We start from the raw sequence: 14,971 nt of genomic DNA, 5'->3' as shown, positions 1-14,971 counted from the left end.
TTAAAATTCTTACATGTTCCTTAAATTTCACAAATTTTTTGGATGATTTTTTGGATGACAAAACGGAGTATAAATCTGCACTTGAAATCAATTTGGGGTTATTCACGTGAGTCAGATAAAAAATCCCATTATTTCGAACCATACCTAATTTTCGTATATTTTTTTCAAAATGAGTTATAGCCATACAAAAAATCGGTATGATTTGAGGTGAGTGCGCCCAGTACAGTATTTTGTTCAGCAGCTTCTTAAAATTTTCATGTATGATGAAGCAATGCACGCAGTCCTTGGTAACTTTGCAAAATTATTTTACAAACTTGTACAAAATAAGAAATCGCCCTTGATCTGAACAAGTTTACAAAAATTTGAGAGCTAATTTTCCTTCGAAATATGAGTAAATGTTCGTAAAATTATTTAAGTTACGGATTTTATAAAGTTACCAAGGACTGCTCGAATTGCGTAGATATCTCAAAATTTACATAATTTTTAATAATTACATAATCACTCATAATATTGCATGCTTTTCCAAGTTTTTTTATGCAAATTTTATGCAAATTTTTTTAAAGAAAATTTAAGCGAACACTTCTTTCCAAAAACGATACCAATTGAGGAATAAATTTGAGCACGTGCTACTTTTAATAAATTATTTCCACATCAAGTTATTTACTATCACAGAAAAATGGTAATATTACAAAAATCTTATTGCGTTTAATCGAGTCCGAAGGGTTTGGAGGCGCGTGTGGTCAAGTAGTAGATTCCTCTGGTGGCGCGGGGGGTGGCCCAGCCCATGGGGACGCGGGACGTACAGTCGCACGTGTTCACGAAATCCTCGTAGCTCGTGCAGACGCACCCGTTGAACGAGTTTCGACGGTGGACGGACTCACCAAAATATTCATGGGCGCGGCTGTGCGAACAGGCTCCTACAAGAAGATATGAAACCACACTCATCAAGATTGTTTATAGAGAAGGAAATTTGCATTATCTTATAAAACCCTCAAAACAGAGTCATTTTAAAGCATTAATTGCGAAATTGAATATGAAAGCTTGTCAAATCAAAAGTCATTTTTTAGAAATTTGTAACTCAAAACTTTGCAGCTTTGAAAATTCATTTTTAATAGTCTGGTATCAATAGAGATTTTTAGGTATTAAATAGTTGTATCAAAGGGAAGCTTTAATTTTTTTTAGAAATTTTCAATAAAAACAATTCCAAATGAACTTACTATTTCTGATGCAAAAATGATGCAAAAAATATACAAATTCGTATCACTCACCGAAATAATCAGTTCCACACCCTGGCTGATTTTTGCCCGTGTTTGGATAGAAGTCGACATCACCACGCGGCTCCGTGAAAGCGAGGCCACCATCCAACAAAGTTCCGGACGCGGTGTGGATCACATTCACGAAAGCAGCGTCACTCGGGTCGATCCTCTTATCGTCCGTTCGCTCCCCAAAGAGCGGCAGTGCAGGGTCAAGGGCTACACATTGAGATAAATGGGATCAGATAAGCCTCCAAAATGTGATAACCCACTACCTTACCATGAATAACCGGAAGTTGACCGGATGTAATGTTGTGGGCGATAAAGTTTGCAACATGGGAGCCAAGACTGTGTCCTGCAAAGACAAAGTCGGATAAGGGCGCGGCGCCGGACGAGACGATAAAGTCGATCAACATCCCAGTCCATTTTCCCACTGGTTCGACACTGTTGGCAGCAAGTTCTGCAAAAAGTAATATGCAATTTTTTAGCAACACGACTAAATAGCTAAATGTTTTACTGTCTATAATTTATGCAAATGAGTCTCCCTCCTGTTTAACCCGTGGCGCAAATGAGGTCCCCGCTTAATTTAGTACAAATATATTGCACTTACCATACCACGGCGCAGCGGCTAGCTTTCCCCAATTGATAAAGATCAGGTTCATCGTTTCCGGAGCTTGTTCGAAATCTAACAACACAAAATTTTAGCTTGTGAGAAATCTGAGAACACAAACTTCGTTCTTAATCTAAAACCCAAAAATCTAGATGATAAGCAATTTACATACTTTCTCTCAGCCCAGTCCCAAATCCACCGAGATGATCGGAACTAAATCCATGGGCAAGAATGACCACGGGCGCACCACGGACGAGCGACGCCAAACAGTTGTTCGTACATCCTGGCATAATTTCCACCGAAGACGAGGGTGTTTTGCTAGTTAATAAATACCATAAATAAAGTCTAAGGACAAAACGCAGTATCAGTAAACTTGGAAAGTACAAAATTTGTCAATTTTAAAGAGCGTTTTCTTCTCCTTCGATGCAAATATCTTCGCAAAACCTTTTCGCATTTGGAGATCGTGTCGTTTGCAAATTACACATTAATTAAATTTGCGATCGATTGACCCTAATTTGCCCAAAATCGGAGAGCATACGCTGGGATGCTTCCATTCCAAGTTAATTAATAATTACTTAATTAACTTACCTGTTATACAAGTGGAACTGGACATCCTCCGCGATCCCTTGAGGAGAATAGTTTTCCGGAAGACCATGCAGTAACGCAGGGACGACGACGCCACGGTCATTTTGCACCCAAAAGACCTCCGGCGACTGTCCACCCGTTTTCGTCGGGAGGAACGGCGACGCCACGGAGGTTCCCACCAACAACAAAATCATGAGTTTCGTCCGTAACAACGCCATGGTTTCGATTTCTGGTTGGTTGGTTGGATGCACAAATGAGAGGCGTGGTGGGAGCGAGGTCTTTTATAACTGGACAATCGCGTGGGATGATTTCTTCCTTATCTAACATCTATTTTTTGACATTGTCATTGCCACTGATTTCATGGGCATTCCCCACGACGAGAGGCTGACACGAGGGGGCTGTGCATGCATTATTTGATCGAGAACTAAATAATACCATTAAATAACGTAGGACTCGACAACTCATCGCCACAAGGGTCAAAATCTACACATTTTAAATCATTTCTCGACTGTGGGAATTTATTTGGGAGATATATTTGTAGTCAATCAGTTAATTAATAGAATGGGCGAGGTTTTTAAGCCAGCTTCGATGAGGTTCCATTTTTCTGAAGGCATCTTAAACTTGAGATCTCCACCTTCAGCAAGTATCAAAATCTGGAGTGCACAATTTAAAGAAATTGTCAACTCCCTGCTCTTCAAATTTTTCCTCCAGCATTTTAAAATAAAATTCCCAGAGGTAAGAAATGGTTAAAAAATGTAATGATTTTGGTGACGAGTTATCAAGTCCTACATTAAGATTTACACAACCGATTGTATGACTTATGCACATCCCTGGAATGCTGATGGTGACAGATAATAAAAACGCTTATACGTACAAATCGTATTGTCCTCACTTAACGTCATGGTTAATTCTATAATTGACAATTCAGTCGCATGTATCGCACTGATAACAAGAAATCAATCCGTTTCATGAGACCGACATGTGCAAAATATTTAACAAACGTGTCATGCATCCACTTGAGAACAGTTGTGTAATAAAAGTCGCCTCTTATCGCATCGATTGCTTTTTAATTAAAATCTGTTATGTAAGTTTTATTCGGATATGCATAATAAAATAACTAAACTAATAACAAACAAAGCTATTCCCAACTTATGTAAATTCTGGTAAAATAAAATTATGCATTTCCTCGACTAAAATCTGCTACCCTTGCAACTTCTGGGACTAAATTTGCCACAAAAACTGATCAAAATTAAACCATGTACCAGATATAGTGACGAAATTGTGGGTGGTGTCAATGACCACGGAAGAATGGTTTGGACCGTGGGAGCATTTATTATATAGGGGCTCGTGAAAATTTTCTTTGCCTGTTTTGAAGCTTATGAAATTTGAAAAAAAATCCAGTTTAAAAAAAATTAATTTTGAGTACCTATGATAAAACAGTAATTTGGAAGTTGAAAAATGTCAAATTTTCATGAAAATTAAAAAACATTACTAAACTTTGAATCTAGCTGTTACAAATTAAATTGCATATTGAATGGCACTACTTATAAACTTAATCAATTATCATGAAATTGGATTGGAACAAGGCAGGATAAATTATACGTATAATTACCATATTCTAATCAGTGACGGTGGAAGATGGGGGGACAGTAGTATTGTGTGTGAGATAGGGGGAGGGGGGTGGCTGGCGGACGGCTGTTCAATTAGGGCGGACTCCGGGAATGGCGGGCAGGAGCTCGCGCACCAAACGTTGGTGGAAAGCCTTCACTCCACCCTCGTCGTCAGCAAGGCTGCTGGTTAGTCGAGTGAGATGACCCTTCATCTCTGCCACACACTTTGACACCTTGTCCGCTACGTCATCCCGAGCTAAGAATTAGAGAAATGTATATTTATAATGGGGACGCAAACCGTGTTCAATCCAGATTATTTTTTAAGCCGCTCAGATGGAGAGACCAACCTTATAGAAACAACGTTTAACGCGATATTGCACAAAATTAAGAGAATTATGGGCGCGCTGCAAGGTCTCGAAAACGCTCAGACTTTTCGCGTATTGATTCCCCGTGAAAACTGAGAATTTTGAGGACTCTGCGACGCCCATAATTATCTTTATAACGCTCTTAATTAGGTGCACTAAATGTTGTTTCTAACGAGTTGATCTTTTATACCGAGGAGATCAAAAAATAATTTCGGTTGAACATGGTTTGCCCCCATTGTTAGAAGAAGTTTAAATTTTCGCCCTCACAATGCAATGGTTTGACTTGGAAATACTTACCGTGGTCGTCATGCTCCTCTATTTCACCACCCTGTTCATCATTTCCCATTCCAATAGCACCGGCAGCCATCCGAGCTGAAATACAATCAAGACAATTTTTTAGAAAGATTTACTTTCGGATGCTAACCGTTGTCAAAAACCTTCAATCGTGCCTTCCATGCTCGCGATATCCTGGGGTTTCTCGCCTGGAAGAAGATCATCACGATTAAAACTCAAATTAATTGCGGGTGACGAAAACGAATTTGACAAAAGAAAAATATCTACTCACTCTCACTGCTGACATCCAGCGCTGTTTCGACTTTCTTCAAGGCACCTCTTTTCTTCAAAGCGGTGACGGGACTCGAATTCTCCTTGTGAACAGGTGATCTTGACCGAATGTTGTCATCCTTCTTCTTTTCCACACTCTTTACTCGAGGTCGGCCACGGGTTCGATTTCCATATCTTGGACTGGCCGTTGAAGAAGCGGCAGCCTCCCCCTCGCTTTTTTCTGCGGTCCCCCTCGGAGATTTATTTCGACGAGAACTCCTTGTTCTGGCTGCCACTGCCGAGCTGGTTGAAGGTGAGCACCTTTTCACCGGGGTAGGTTTCTTTACTTCCACAAGCAGGAAGTCCTCTTCATCGTCACTGGGTGGGAGTGATCCAGGCGGATGAGCTAGAACGACCTCCTCCTCGTTCTCCACTCGTCTTGGTTCATCTTCAATGTACTCGTGTGGGCGTGGAAGGACTATGGGAGCCATGGGAGGACTCACGGCTTCTTCATAAACTGGTGGTGGAAGTGGGGTTGGCACGAAGACCTCTCCTGCTTCCGCCAGTTTCCTACCAACTTTTCGCCCAACCCAGGCATCTAACTTCCTTCTTAACGACCGGGGAGAAAGTGGAATGTATGCCATGTCCTCTGTTTTTTTTATACCAACTCAAGTGTCGCGCAGTTCCTTTTGCACTAATCAAATAAATAACCATAATTTTCCTTTAGTAACCTTTTCGATATAAAGGATTCTATTCTTGATTCAGACTAAAAAACTTACCAAATTAACTTGGAAAGTGACGGATAAACGCCGAGAAGTTATTAATTACAAATTGTTTGTCTGGTGAGGGATGAAGTGGGCTGGCAACTTGGACTACGCAGTGTTTTCCAAAATCGTGAGATTTTAAAATTGGAATCAGCCTGAATCTCATCAGTCGAGCAGAAGGAGAGAGATTTTGCGACGAGATGCGATTTGCCGAGTTGAACTTCCTTGCAGATTGGTAACACGATTTGCATACTCTTCAACAAATTCCTCGTCACTTTTTACGTGACAAGAAGACATAACATCCCTGATGGCTCACTTATTACGTCGTGCGGGTTGTCCAGCATGGGCAGAGTTTGAACTTGGAAGGAGTCGATAGGTCGCTCCACGTCCTTCACCGGCTCTTGAGAAAGTTGAGAATTCTGCTCTTGGATGGAAGCCATTTGACGAGTTCGATTGTCCTGCAGATTTTGAAGAATGGTTGCAACAGGTTCGTCACTCAGGTCTGGCAAGTCAAACAATACATACAAGACCAATGCAAAGCATGTGACAATCTTTATTTCGCCAAACGTTGGCCATTTCTTGCCCGATTTGCCCCATTTTTGGACACAATTTCCTCCATGGTTTTGTCGACATGTGGGTTTACTCGGCATATCGCTATGACTTCAAATCGGATGAGAATCATTGGAAAAGAGGACCCGGTTTGAAGGTGGTCACGTTTCCAATAAAAATAGAGCATACTTCCACTCACACGTTTTACAGGAACTTATACTATTCAAGCAATTTTTGACAATTTATCCAATGTTTCGAATTAAGATTTTAAAAGTAGTAGGAAATGTGTGAGTGGAAGTGTGTATTCTTTTTGTTGGAAATGTGGCCCACAACAAGGACAAAGGACACAATGTCTATTTTAGGGTTGGCAACTTTACGAAGTGATGTGATATCTCGTCCTGGAGTAGTACTTATCTGGTCGCTATCCTAATAAAAGGGATCGTGCTCGCTGAATACGAAACACGCATCAAGATTCCTACATTCCGTTCCTGTGGTGAGATAAGAAAGGTCATCTTCGAGTTGGCAATTATTTTTCGTCCTTATCATCTCATAATCTTCCCATTTTTATTGAATTTGCAGTCAAACATGGCAAAGGGCGCGGTGTACATGTCGGCGACAGAGTAGTTTTCCAAAAAAATTAGTTAAAACTAGGTAAGATTTGATTTGATCATTTTAACACAAACTTTGATGAAGGGCCAAGTAATTGTTTTTAGCATAAGAAAGAAACCCAACCCGCTTTCCTCGTCTCAAAATGTACATAAAATCTCAACCTGACTGACGAATCATCATCATCATCTCCACCACCAGATTTTTAACTCACTTCGTTCTCATGTGCCAAAATATTTAAGTCTCTCGTCACGCCAAATTAATAAATATGCAACCAATTAGTCAACAAGCTGACTGTCATTAATTTGTGAGTAATCAGGCAACGAACTTATCAAGCTTATCAATTCAATCCAAAGTGTAAGTATTTCTTCACAATTAAAGTTAATGGTTTGTTTGTCGACATAATGAGAGTTGATCCTTCATTGAGGAAGTATAGTTTAAATTAGTTGTGATTGATTGAGTTGTCCGGTTGGGGAATTAGTCACTTGATATTGTGACATGTGTATCCGGCCTGGAATGTATTTCTCATGTGCAACAGGTGTTAAAAAGCTCGGAAATTGACAAATTTTTATATTTTTATTGCAGATTTATCTTCCTCCTTCTGATCAAGTGTCTTATCATAAAGTTTTGTCATCCTCTTCGTGCCATAGGTCTCTTCAACCTCGCAATAACTGATGTTGTGAAAGTTAATTAAAATATGGTCTAATTTTTGAACAAGAAGAACAAGAAAGTTCTACTTAAACCCAGCGACTAGTTTGAAATCAGCGACTACTTTATCTACTAATGACTTCACAACCACACTAAATAATACAGTCATCATGACCGAGGTTAATGGGGCCAGGATACTCTGCGGTGATTGCAATGCTCCAGGTACTTTGAATAATTGATTAACGAATTAAGAATTTACATATAGAAACTTAATTAAATTAATTCATCCCTAGACCCTGAATGGGCCTCCGTTAACCGCGGCCTGCTTCTTTGCAACGACTGCTGCTTCGTCCATCGCAGCCTCGGCCCGCAATACTCCACCATCAAATCTCTCAAGGATTCCGACTGGCAGGGGTCACAGTTAGCTGTATGAAAATTTTTATAAAATTGCGCAAGTTATCTTCTTACAATGGAGGTCTCCCAGCGTATATGCTCTTCGATATTGAGCAAACTAGTGTCACTCGATCGCAAATTTAATTAGTATGAAATTTGCAAAAGAGACTACCTCCAAATGCACACGTTTCACGTTTGGCAGAGATATTTGCATCCAGAGAGGAGAAAATGCTTCTCAAAGTTGACAAGTTTTACAAAATTTGCCAAATTTACTTCGCGTTTTCTCCACTTCCGATGCAAATAGTTCCGACAAACCTTTCCGCATTGGGAAATGGTGTCCCATTCTAATTGAATTTGTGATCAATTGCCACTAATTTCCAAAAATCTGAGAGCTTATACGGTGGGAGACCTCCAATGTTAGTTCCACTTCCACCATGGTTAAAAGCATGATCTTGGCCATAATGATTATGTAATTTCCTGTTTTCAGATGGTGACCACTCTCGCCGCCGGGTCAGCCAACCACGTCTGGGAACATTTGCTACTCGACCGGTCAAAAACTGAGCGGGGAGACGTCCTAGTCAAAAAACCTTTGCCATACGACACCCTCGAGTAAGGTCAAAATAGAGGTCAATTAGTTCATCTAACAAATCATCGTATTAATCAACTTCCTTTTTTTGTTCGCAGAACGAAGCGGAAATTTATCTACATGAAACACTTTCTCTTTAAATTCGTCCCCAAAACGACGTCCGATCAGGTCGAGGTCAAAAGTCAAGAGCTCCACTCCACAGTGCGCACGGGTTCTGTGGACACGACCCTTCGCCTCCTCGCGGGTGGGGCGGACCCCAACTATTTCCATCCGGAGAAAGGAACCCGACCCATCCATGTCGCGGCCAGAAATGGACAAGCCTTTCAAGTCGAGTTGCTCCACTTGTATGGCGCCCACTCGGCAGGACCGGACTACTTGGGTCAGACTGGGGTCGAATATGCCCTGTAAGTCGAAAATACATTTTTCCCATATGAAAAGCTGAAAATCTGCACATTTTTGTGTAAAATCATGCACAATGTTTATGCCTAGACTAGACCTTTCCTCAAAATGTTCATGATATTTTTTTACGAGTGAATTGTAGAAAGTTTCGGCAAAAATATTTTTGCAGGATTTATGCACACACAAAAATGGACCAATTTTCAGCTCATTGATTTTGTCATTTTACAAGATTATCACATTTTCTACTTTTTTCTAAGGGCTGCCGGCCATAAGGATCTTGCTCAACGAATTGTTCAACTTCGATACTCCCTCACCGATCAGTTGACCCAGTTCGTCTGCCACGAGGCGCCCGATCACTCATCGTCCAAACACATTATCGTCCCCAGCGTCAAAGCAAAGAACCCCAGACATGAGATTGACGTGGGAAAAGTGAGGGCGTACCGTTTAAGAGAAAATTGTTTAAATAATTCTTAACTAATGACCCGCTTTCTATCACAGTTGACCCCTTACCTCTTGGAACAATTAAGTGCCGATCTGCTCGACGAAGTTGGGCGACGCCAAATCGAAAATAGTACGTTATCCGAATATATTTCTAGCATTCGATTTCTTCACTTCCACTTAAAACGGAGGTCTTCCAGCGTATGCTCTCAGATTTCATGCAAATTAGTGTCAATCCGTCACAAATTTAATTAGTATGAACTCTGCAAACGAGACGATCTCCCAATGGGCACATTTGGCAAAGATATTTGCATCCGAAGAGAAGAAAAAAGGCACAGTAAAGGCGGAAATTGTAAAATTTGTCAGCTTTACTGCGCGTTTTCCCCTCTTCGAATGCAAATATCTCTGTCAAACGTGCTTATTGGTAGTTCGTGTCCTTTGCAAAGTTCATACTTATTAAATTTTTCATCGATTCGGACAAAATCGCAGAGCGCACGCTGGGAGACTCCATCGTAAGTTAACTAGTTCATTACCCTAATTAACTAAATTATTTATTTTCCAGTAATCTACAAAAAGTTTGGGGCAGAATCTCCCAAGTTTTCGATCGCCTTTCTCCCCGTGAATCCACACTATCCTCCTGTACGAAACCAAGCTCGCCAAAAATTCGCCCGCCTAACGGACTCTGAACTCTGTTCCATGATCTCCCTAGTCCTATCCGACTCTGAGAAACGCCACTGGCACGGCTCGTCACAGGATGAGGCGGAAAACATCTTCAGCAAGAGTGCAGTCCTCAATGGCAACAATAATAATAATAATAATAATAACACCAACAACAATAACAATGTCAACAAGACGACCCCCATTAATTTTCCCGGTGTTACTGACGACGATTTTCCCCTCTACGACAGCGTCGCGTCGGACGAAGACCTCATTTTGGCAGAACAACAAGCCATCCTCGCAGAAGAGGTGGGACGACAAATTTCTATTAAAAGATCAGACATGATCTCTGTCACGTTGCGGCGCTTTCGTTAATTCATACAGAAGCCGTGTGCTTTTAGTTTACGAAATATGTCTATCCAGATTATTTGGCTAAAAGTCAACTAAAAATTGAGATTATTTCAAAAATAAAATCAAATTCGCATGTCAACCCGTTGAAAAGTTATTGATGGTCAAAGTCTCCCAAATCCCAGTGTTATATAACTTTAACCGTCAATAACTTCTGAAAGGGTATACGTACGAAATTGATTTTATTTTTGAAATAACTCTATTTTTGGGTCGAATCTCGACACACAGATTTCGCAAACGGGTAACATATGTTAAATACGATTATACGAATCCACCGCAATATGGATCATTTCTCAAGTTAAACTTTGCATCGTAAAATGGGGCCGTCAAACTGAGATCGCATCCTTCATTCAGCAATTTATTCCTTTACAGAAATTAAAATTGAGCCCTGATCCTGCCACGCTGGTCACACCGCCCACTCCCGCTCCCACCAAACCAGTCCTCCTCCCCACCACAGCCACAGCTATCGACATGGGTGATGACGAGTCCATCTTGAAGGAGAGAATGCTCGTGTCCAAACTCTTCAAGGCAGAAACCAAGTTGGAAAAGGCACTCAAAAAGCAAACCAATGATGAATTGTATCAAGTCATCCTTTCTAAAATGGTAATATAACTAACTAACTAGTTATCCTTCGAGATACCAGATACATAAATCTTAATTTCAGGTACGGACCCTGATTGAGGAAAAGACGAGAATTTCATCCAGCAAGAGAGACAGCTCGTCTATGTCATGCCAATCCTCCTCCTCTTCGAGGTGTAGATGCTCATGCAAAGCAAATCTGGCTCGAAATCAGCAGCAGCTTCATCAACCAGCACGACCCTCCTCCATGGTCGAATTTCCACCCCGGCCCCCCACTGTAATTCATTCAATCTAGTAACTTTAGGACTCCATGACTCATCACCAAAATCAGCACATTTTTAATCATTTCTCCCATAGAATAAGATACTATATATGATTCCTCCGCTCTGGGAGTTTATTTCAAAATTATAGACGACGAATATGTAGAGCAGGGAGTTGCCAATTTAAAAAAATATGAACTCCAGATTTTGACGGTTTTTGAAGAAGGAGATCTCAAGTTTAAGAAGCTTTCATAAAAGTTGGCTTAAAAAACTCACTGGCATTATATCAATCAACTCTCTGACTACAAATTTGTCTTCCAGAATTTTAAAATAAATTCCCAGACGTTAGAAATGATTAAAAATGTGGTGATTTTGACAACTCGTCGTGTCCTACTTTAAACACCATTTGTATATCTATTTATTTTTCATGTCAGATCCACGCCGAGGATGACGACGTTGCCTCTTCATCCCCAACATCACCTCCTCACTTCACTCCGTTGTCACCTCCTACGTCGCGATACAAGGAGGACGACATGCCCCCAATCCTCTACGCCAACGAGGTCACCGGCCACATTGTCCGACTCATCAAGAAAATCATAGGTTATGCCGACACCCTCAATTTGGACGGGCTAGAACTCACTGTCGGAGAAATTCACGCTATTGTGACAACATTTGTCCAAAAGTTGCAGGAAAATGTGAGTAAACATTTTTAATCATTTCTCGCCTTCAAGAATGTATTTTAATTTTTGAAGGCCTCTTAACCTTGAGTTCCACTACTTCAAAAAGTGTCAAAATCTGGAGTTTATATTTTTTTTAATTGGCAACTCCCTGGTCTACAAATTTTCGTCCAGCATTTTAAAGTAAACTTCCAGAACGGAGTTATGATTAAACATGATTTTGGCGATTAGTCATCAAGTGTTTCGCTAAGCAAATTTATAACCCTAAAAATAGCTCCTTAACTAATCAATTAAAAAACATTCTGTAATTAAACAACTTGTTTTTTCTAGCCGGACATCCAGGATTCCATGGTGCGCGTGTCCCTTGGAAAGTTGGAATCGGACGTGCTTTTCATCAAGACTGGTGTCCCCGTGTTAATCTCCATGTTCCGCGATCCGACCCGAAATCGTCGCGACGCCGTCCCTTCGACCGTTCCCTTCACAGCCGCCGATATCTTGTCCCACTGCTCCGATTGGTGTTTGCGAGTCGGCGAAGGGATGAAGGAGCTCGTCGGTGCGTTACACACTCTGGAAAAACAAGCTTGCCAAGACCTTTAGAAATTGAAAAGTCAATTTGAACGGAATCAATCAACAGTTAAAGAAATATCTTGAAAATTATGCAGCTTTTAATTTTACGGAACTTTTATAATTTAAGACTTTTAATCTTATTGCATGGTTAGTGTGACAGATTTTATAAATTTTATCCCTCAGACTTAACAACGGTGAAATTTCCTCTGTCGTTTAATTTTATTACCGAGGCAATTAAGAAGGCATATACGTTGAAAAAATCTCATAACTAAAAGACAGAGACGACGGTTGCGTCTCCTTGTGTGCCGAGAGATTTATTGCTAATGAGGGGGGGGGGCGGGGCGAAGAGAGCAGCTGATTTTCATGTAAACAATGCAGGCAGTTGCATGTAAAAAGTTGCTTTGGGTTTTGAGAGTGACCGTTCCCACTCTCCAAACGGGGCATCGCGAACCAGAAAAGGAGAAAAATTTCGACTAAAACTTCTAATTTGCAGCTAATACAAAATGGATTGATTTCGTTTTGGTGGCAATAAATTCCCAAGTTTGTGCTTTACAATTGCCATGTTGCATAAATTCCATAATAAATCTCAGAGAAAAGTATTGAACTGAAACATGGACTCATATCATGTTTCAGTCCAATACTTTTCACCGAGATTTATTATGGAATTTATGCAACATGGCAATTGTAAAGCACAAACTTGGGAATTTATTGCCACCAAAACGAAATCAATCCATTTTGTATTAGCTGCAAATTAGAAGTCTTAGTGACAAAAATCATTTACATTACTGGTAAGTGGCGAGGAGAAAAAGTCAACTCGCTCACTAGGATGCCCAGACTGTTCCCTAACTCAAACTTTAACCCAGTCATTGGTAACTTGTGAAATCCGTGCGTTTTGTAGCGTAATTTTACAAACTTTTACAAAATAAAAAGACGCATTGATCTGAGCAAGTTCACAAAATGTAGGAGCTGATTTTCCTTCAAAATTTTTACAAAAGTTTTTAAGTTTACAGAATTTATGGATTTTAAAATGTTACCAAGATATAATTTGATCTGTCAAGCAGTGCTCCGATCGGTATCGGTATGTCCCGATACCGTACCGTCGGGAATCGGAACGGTACGGTATTAAATGATCCGCTGTCCCGAAAAAAAATTCGGGAAATCCCGATTTCGGAACGGTACAAGCCAAAGTCCCGATAAGTTCGGTACGGTATCGGGATCGGTATTCCCGATTCCGTTCCGAAATTTTCGGTATATCCCGAAATTTTTTTTATTTTGGTTTTGACGTAGGAATTCTTTAAGTAAACTCTTAGTACTGCGAGTTAAATTCTGCATTAATGAAACCAGTTCAGCCTATTTTAGCCTGAGTGTCCCTGCTCAACTATACGTCAATTGCAAATTGCCATTTTCAAACTTGTGTAACTTGAAATTAATTTTGTCACAAAATTCAAATAAATTCAAACTCATGGCATCTACAACTTCTTAAGAAGAACAAGTTTGAACACTTTATTAATTTTAATTAGCAATATCAAAACGTATTTATTTAAGGGCTAGGTTCGAAAGCTTGCCTGGTCACGATTTAGTGATCTCGGATGGGTTTTACTAGGATTTCGTTGAATTCAAAATTCGACTCGATAGCATTAGTGCAAAGCAAAATTAACCTCGTGAAATATTCATTTTTTAAAGCATTTGCCATTTTAAAACAGTTTAGGCCAAATCACTTAATTATTTTATCAAAAACCACTTATAGGATGGCAAACAGATTTTGTCAAAAAATGGAGAAAAATATCACACAGTATCATATTTTACAATTTTACGTATTTTGAATGCACAAAATGTCAGATCAATAAGACAACTTTTACAAGAGTTGTCAATAGGCGGATAACGAGGAAGTCCTCTCTTGACTAAAAATTGATGTTGGTGTAACAAAATGTGTGCTATAGTATAACCCGACACTAATTAATCTTTTTTGTCAAAAAAAAATCGGGACATTCCGTCCCGAACCGTCGGTTTTCGGTACGGTACGGTATCGGTTCGGAAAAATCATCGGGACAGTTCGGTACGGGATAAGAACCTGGCTTCGGGAATCGGTACGGAACGGGAAGACCCAATCGGTACAGCGTTCCGATCGGGTCGTCCCGATACCGTACCGTTCGGAGCACTGCTGTCAAGTATCTCTTGTCCACCCCCATTATTTTCTACCTTATCCTCAGACTAGGAATTAATAACTTAGGAATAAACGTCTCTTTTTTTAGGGGAGCCCTGATAACCCAATCATGTCAAGCTTGACTTTATAATGACAAGTACCATAGATATCCTTTCTTTATTTACATTACATAATTATTTACTTGTAATTTTTTCTCGTGCGAATTACTCCTTTTATGTCAAGTATGCAAAAAGGCAATAAAATTATTGTATCTTTAAGATCGTAAAAATGTGGCGTGTATTGTTTTCTGGGATTAAGGACTATTCATCCG

The 14,971-nt window shown here is 40.1% G+C and overlaps 3 protein-coding genes across 7 annotated transcripts; 1 reads left to right on the top strand and 2 right to left on the bottom strand.

Moving 5' to 3' along the window:
• Nucleotides 1–602: 602 nt before the first annotated feature.
• Nucleotides 603–2,720, bottom strand: LOC110858109 (pancreatic triacylglycerol lipase). Its single transcript, XM_022106778.2, has 6 exons — nt 2,452–2,720; nt 2,036–2,181; nt 1,864–1,938; nt 1,534–1,713; nt 1,269–1,472; nt 603–917 (listed from the first exon to the last, which is right to left on the bottom strand). Exons 1-6 carry the CDS (start codon nt 2,664–2,666, stop codon nt 706–708), a joined length of 1,032 nt encoding a protein of 343 aa, XP_021962470.1. The 5' UTR covers nt 2,667–2,720; the 3' UTR covers nt 603–705.
• Nucleotides 2,721–3,503: 783 nt separating this feature from the next.
• Nucleotides 3,504–6,383, bottom strand: LOC118438381. The gene is made up of 5 exons (XM_035858521.1): nt 5,746–6,383; nt 4,989–5,660; nt 4,861–4,905; nt 4,721–4,795; nt 3,504–4,314 (listed from the first exon to the last, which is right to left on the bottom strand). Exons 2-5 carry the CDS (start codon nt 5,608–5,610, stop codon nt 4,148–4,150), a joined length of 909 nt encoding a protein of 302 aa, XP_035714414.1. The 5' UTR covers nt 5,611–5,660; nt 5,746–6,383; the 3' UTR covers nt 3,504–4,147.
• Nucleotides 6,384–7,009: 626 nt separating this feature from the next.
• On the top strand, nt 7,010–14,923 carry LOC110858271 (ARF GTPase-activating protein GIT2). 5 transcript variants are annotated; one of them, XM_035858520.1, is made up of 13 exons: nt 7,010–7,242; nt 7,471–7,755; nt 7,827–7,960; nt 8,414–8,535; nt 8,611–8,916; nt 9,169–9,340; nt 9,410–9,482; nt 9,912–10,315; nt 10,787–11,017; nt 11,079–11,270; nt 11,688–11,948; nt 12,261–12,563; nt 14,708–14,923. In XM_035858520.1, the coding sequence occupies exons 2-12, from the start codon at nt 7,704–7,706 to the stop codon at nt 12,525–12,527; spliced, it is 2,214 nt and encodes a 737-aa protein (XP_035714413.1). In that variant the 5' UTR covers nt 7,010–7,242; nt 7,471–7,703; the 3' UTR covers nt 12,528–12,563; nt 14,708–14,923. The 5 variants fall into 5 exon arrangements, 2 of the variants coding, with proteins under 2 accessions (XP_035714413.1, XP_021962662.1); XM_022106970.2 differs by having other exon boundaries at nt 7,011–7,242; nt 14,750–14,923; XR_004836740.1 differs by having other exon boundaries at nt 7,012–7,242; nt 12,261–12,644; nt 14,750–14,923.
• Nucleotides 14,924–14,971: the final 48 nt, after the last annotated feature.

Source organism: Folsomia candida, unplaced genomic scaffold (assembly GCF_002217175.1).
Source record: "Folsomia candida strain VU population unplaced genomic scaffold, ASM221717v1 Fcan01_Sc020, whole genome shotgun sequence".
NCBI classification, from domain to species: domain Eukaryota; kingdom Metazoa; phylum Arthropoda; class Collembola; order Entomobryomorpha; family Isotomidae; genus Folsomia; species Folsomia candida.
The sequence above is the reverse complement of the archived record's forward strand: the minus strand, read 5'-3'. Positions and strand labels throughout refer to the sequence as shown.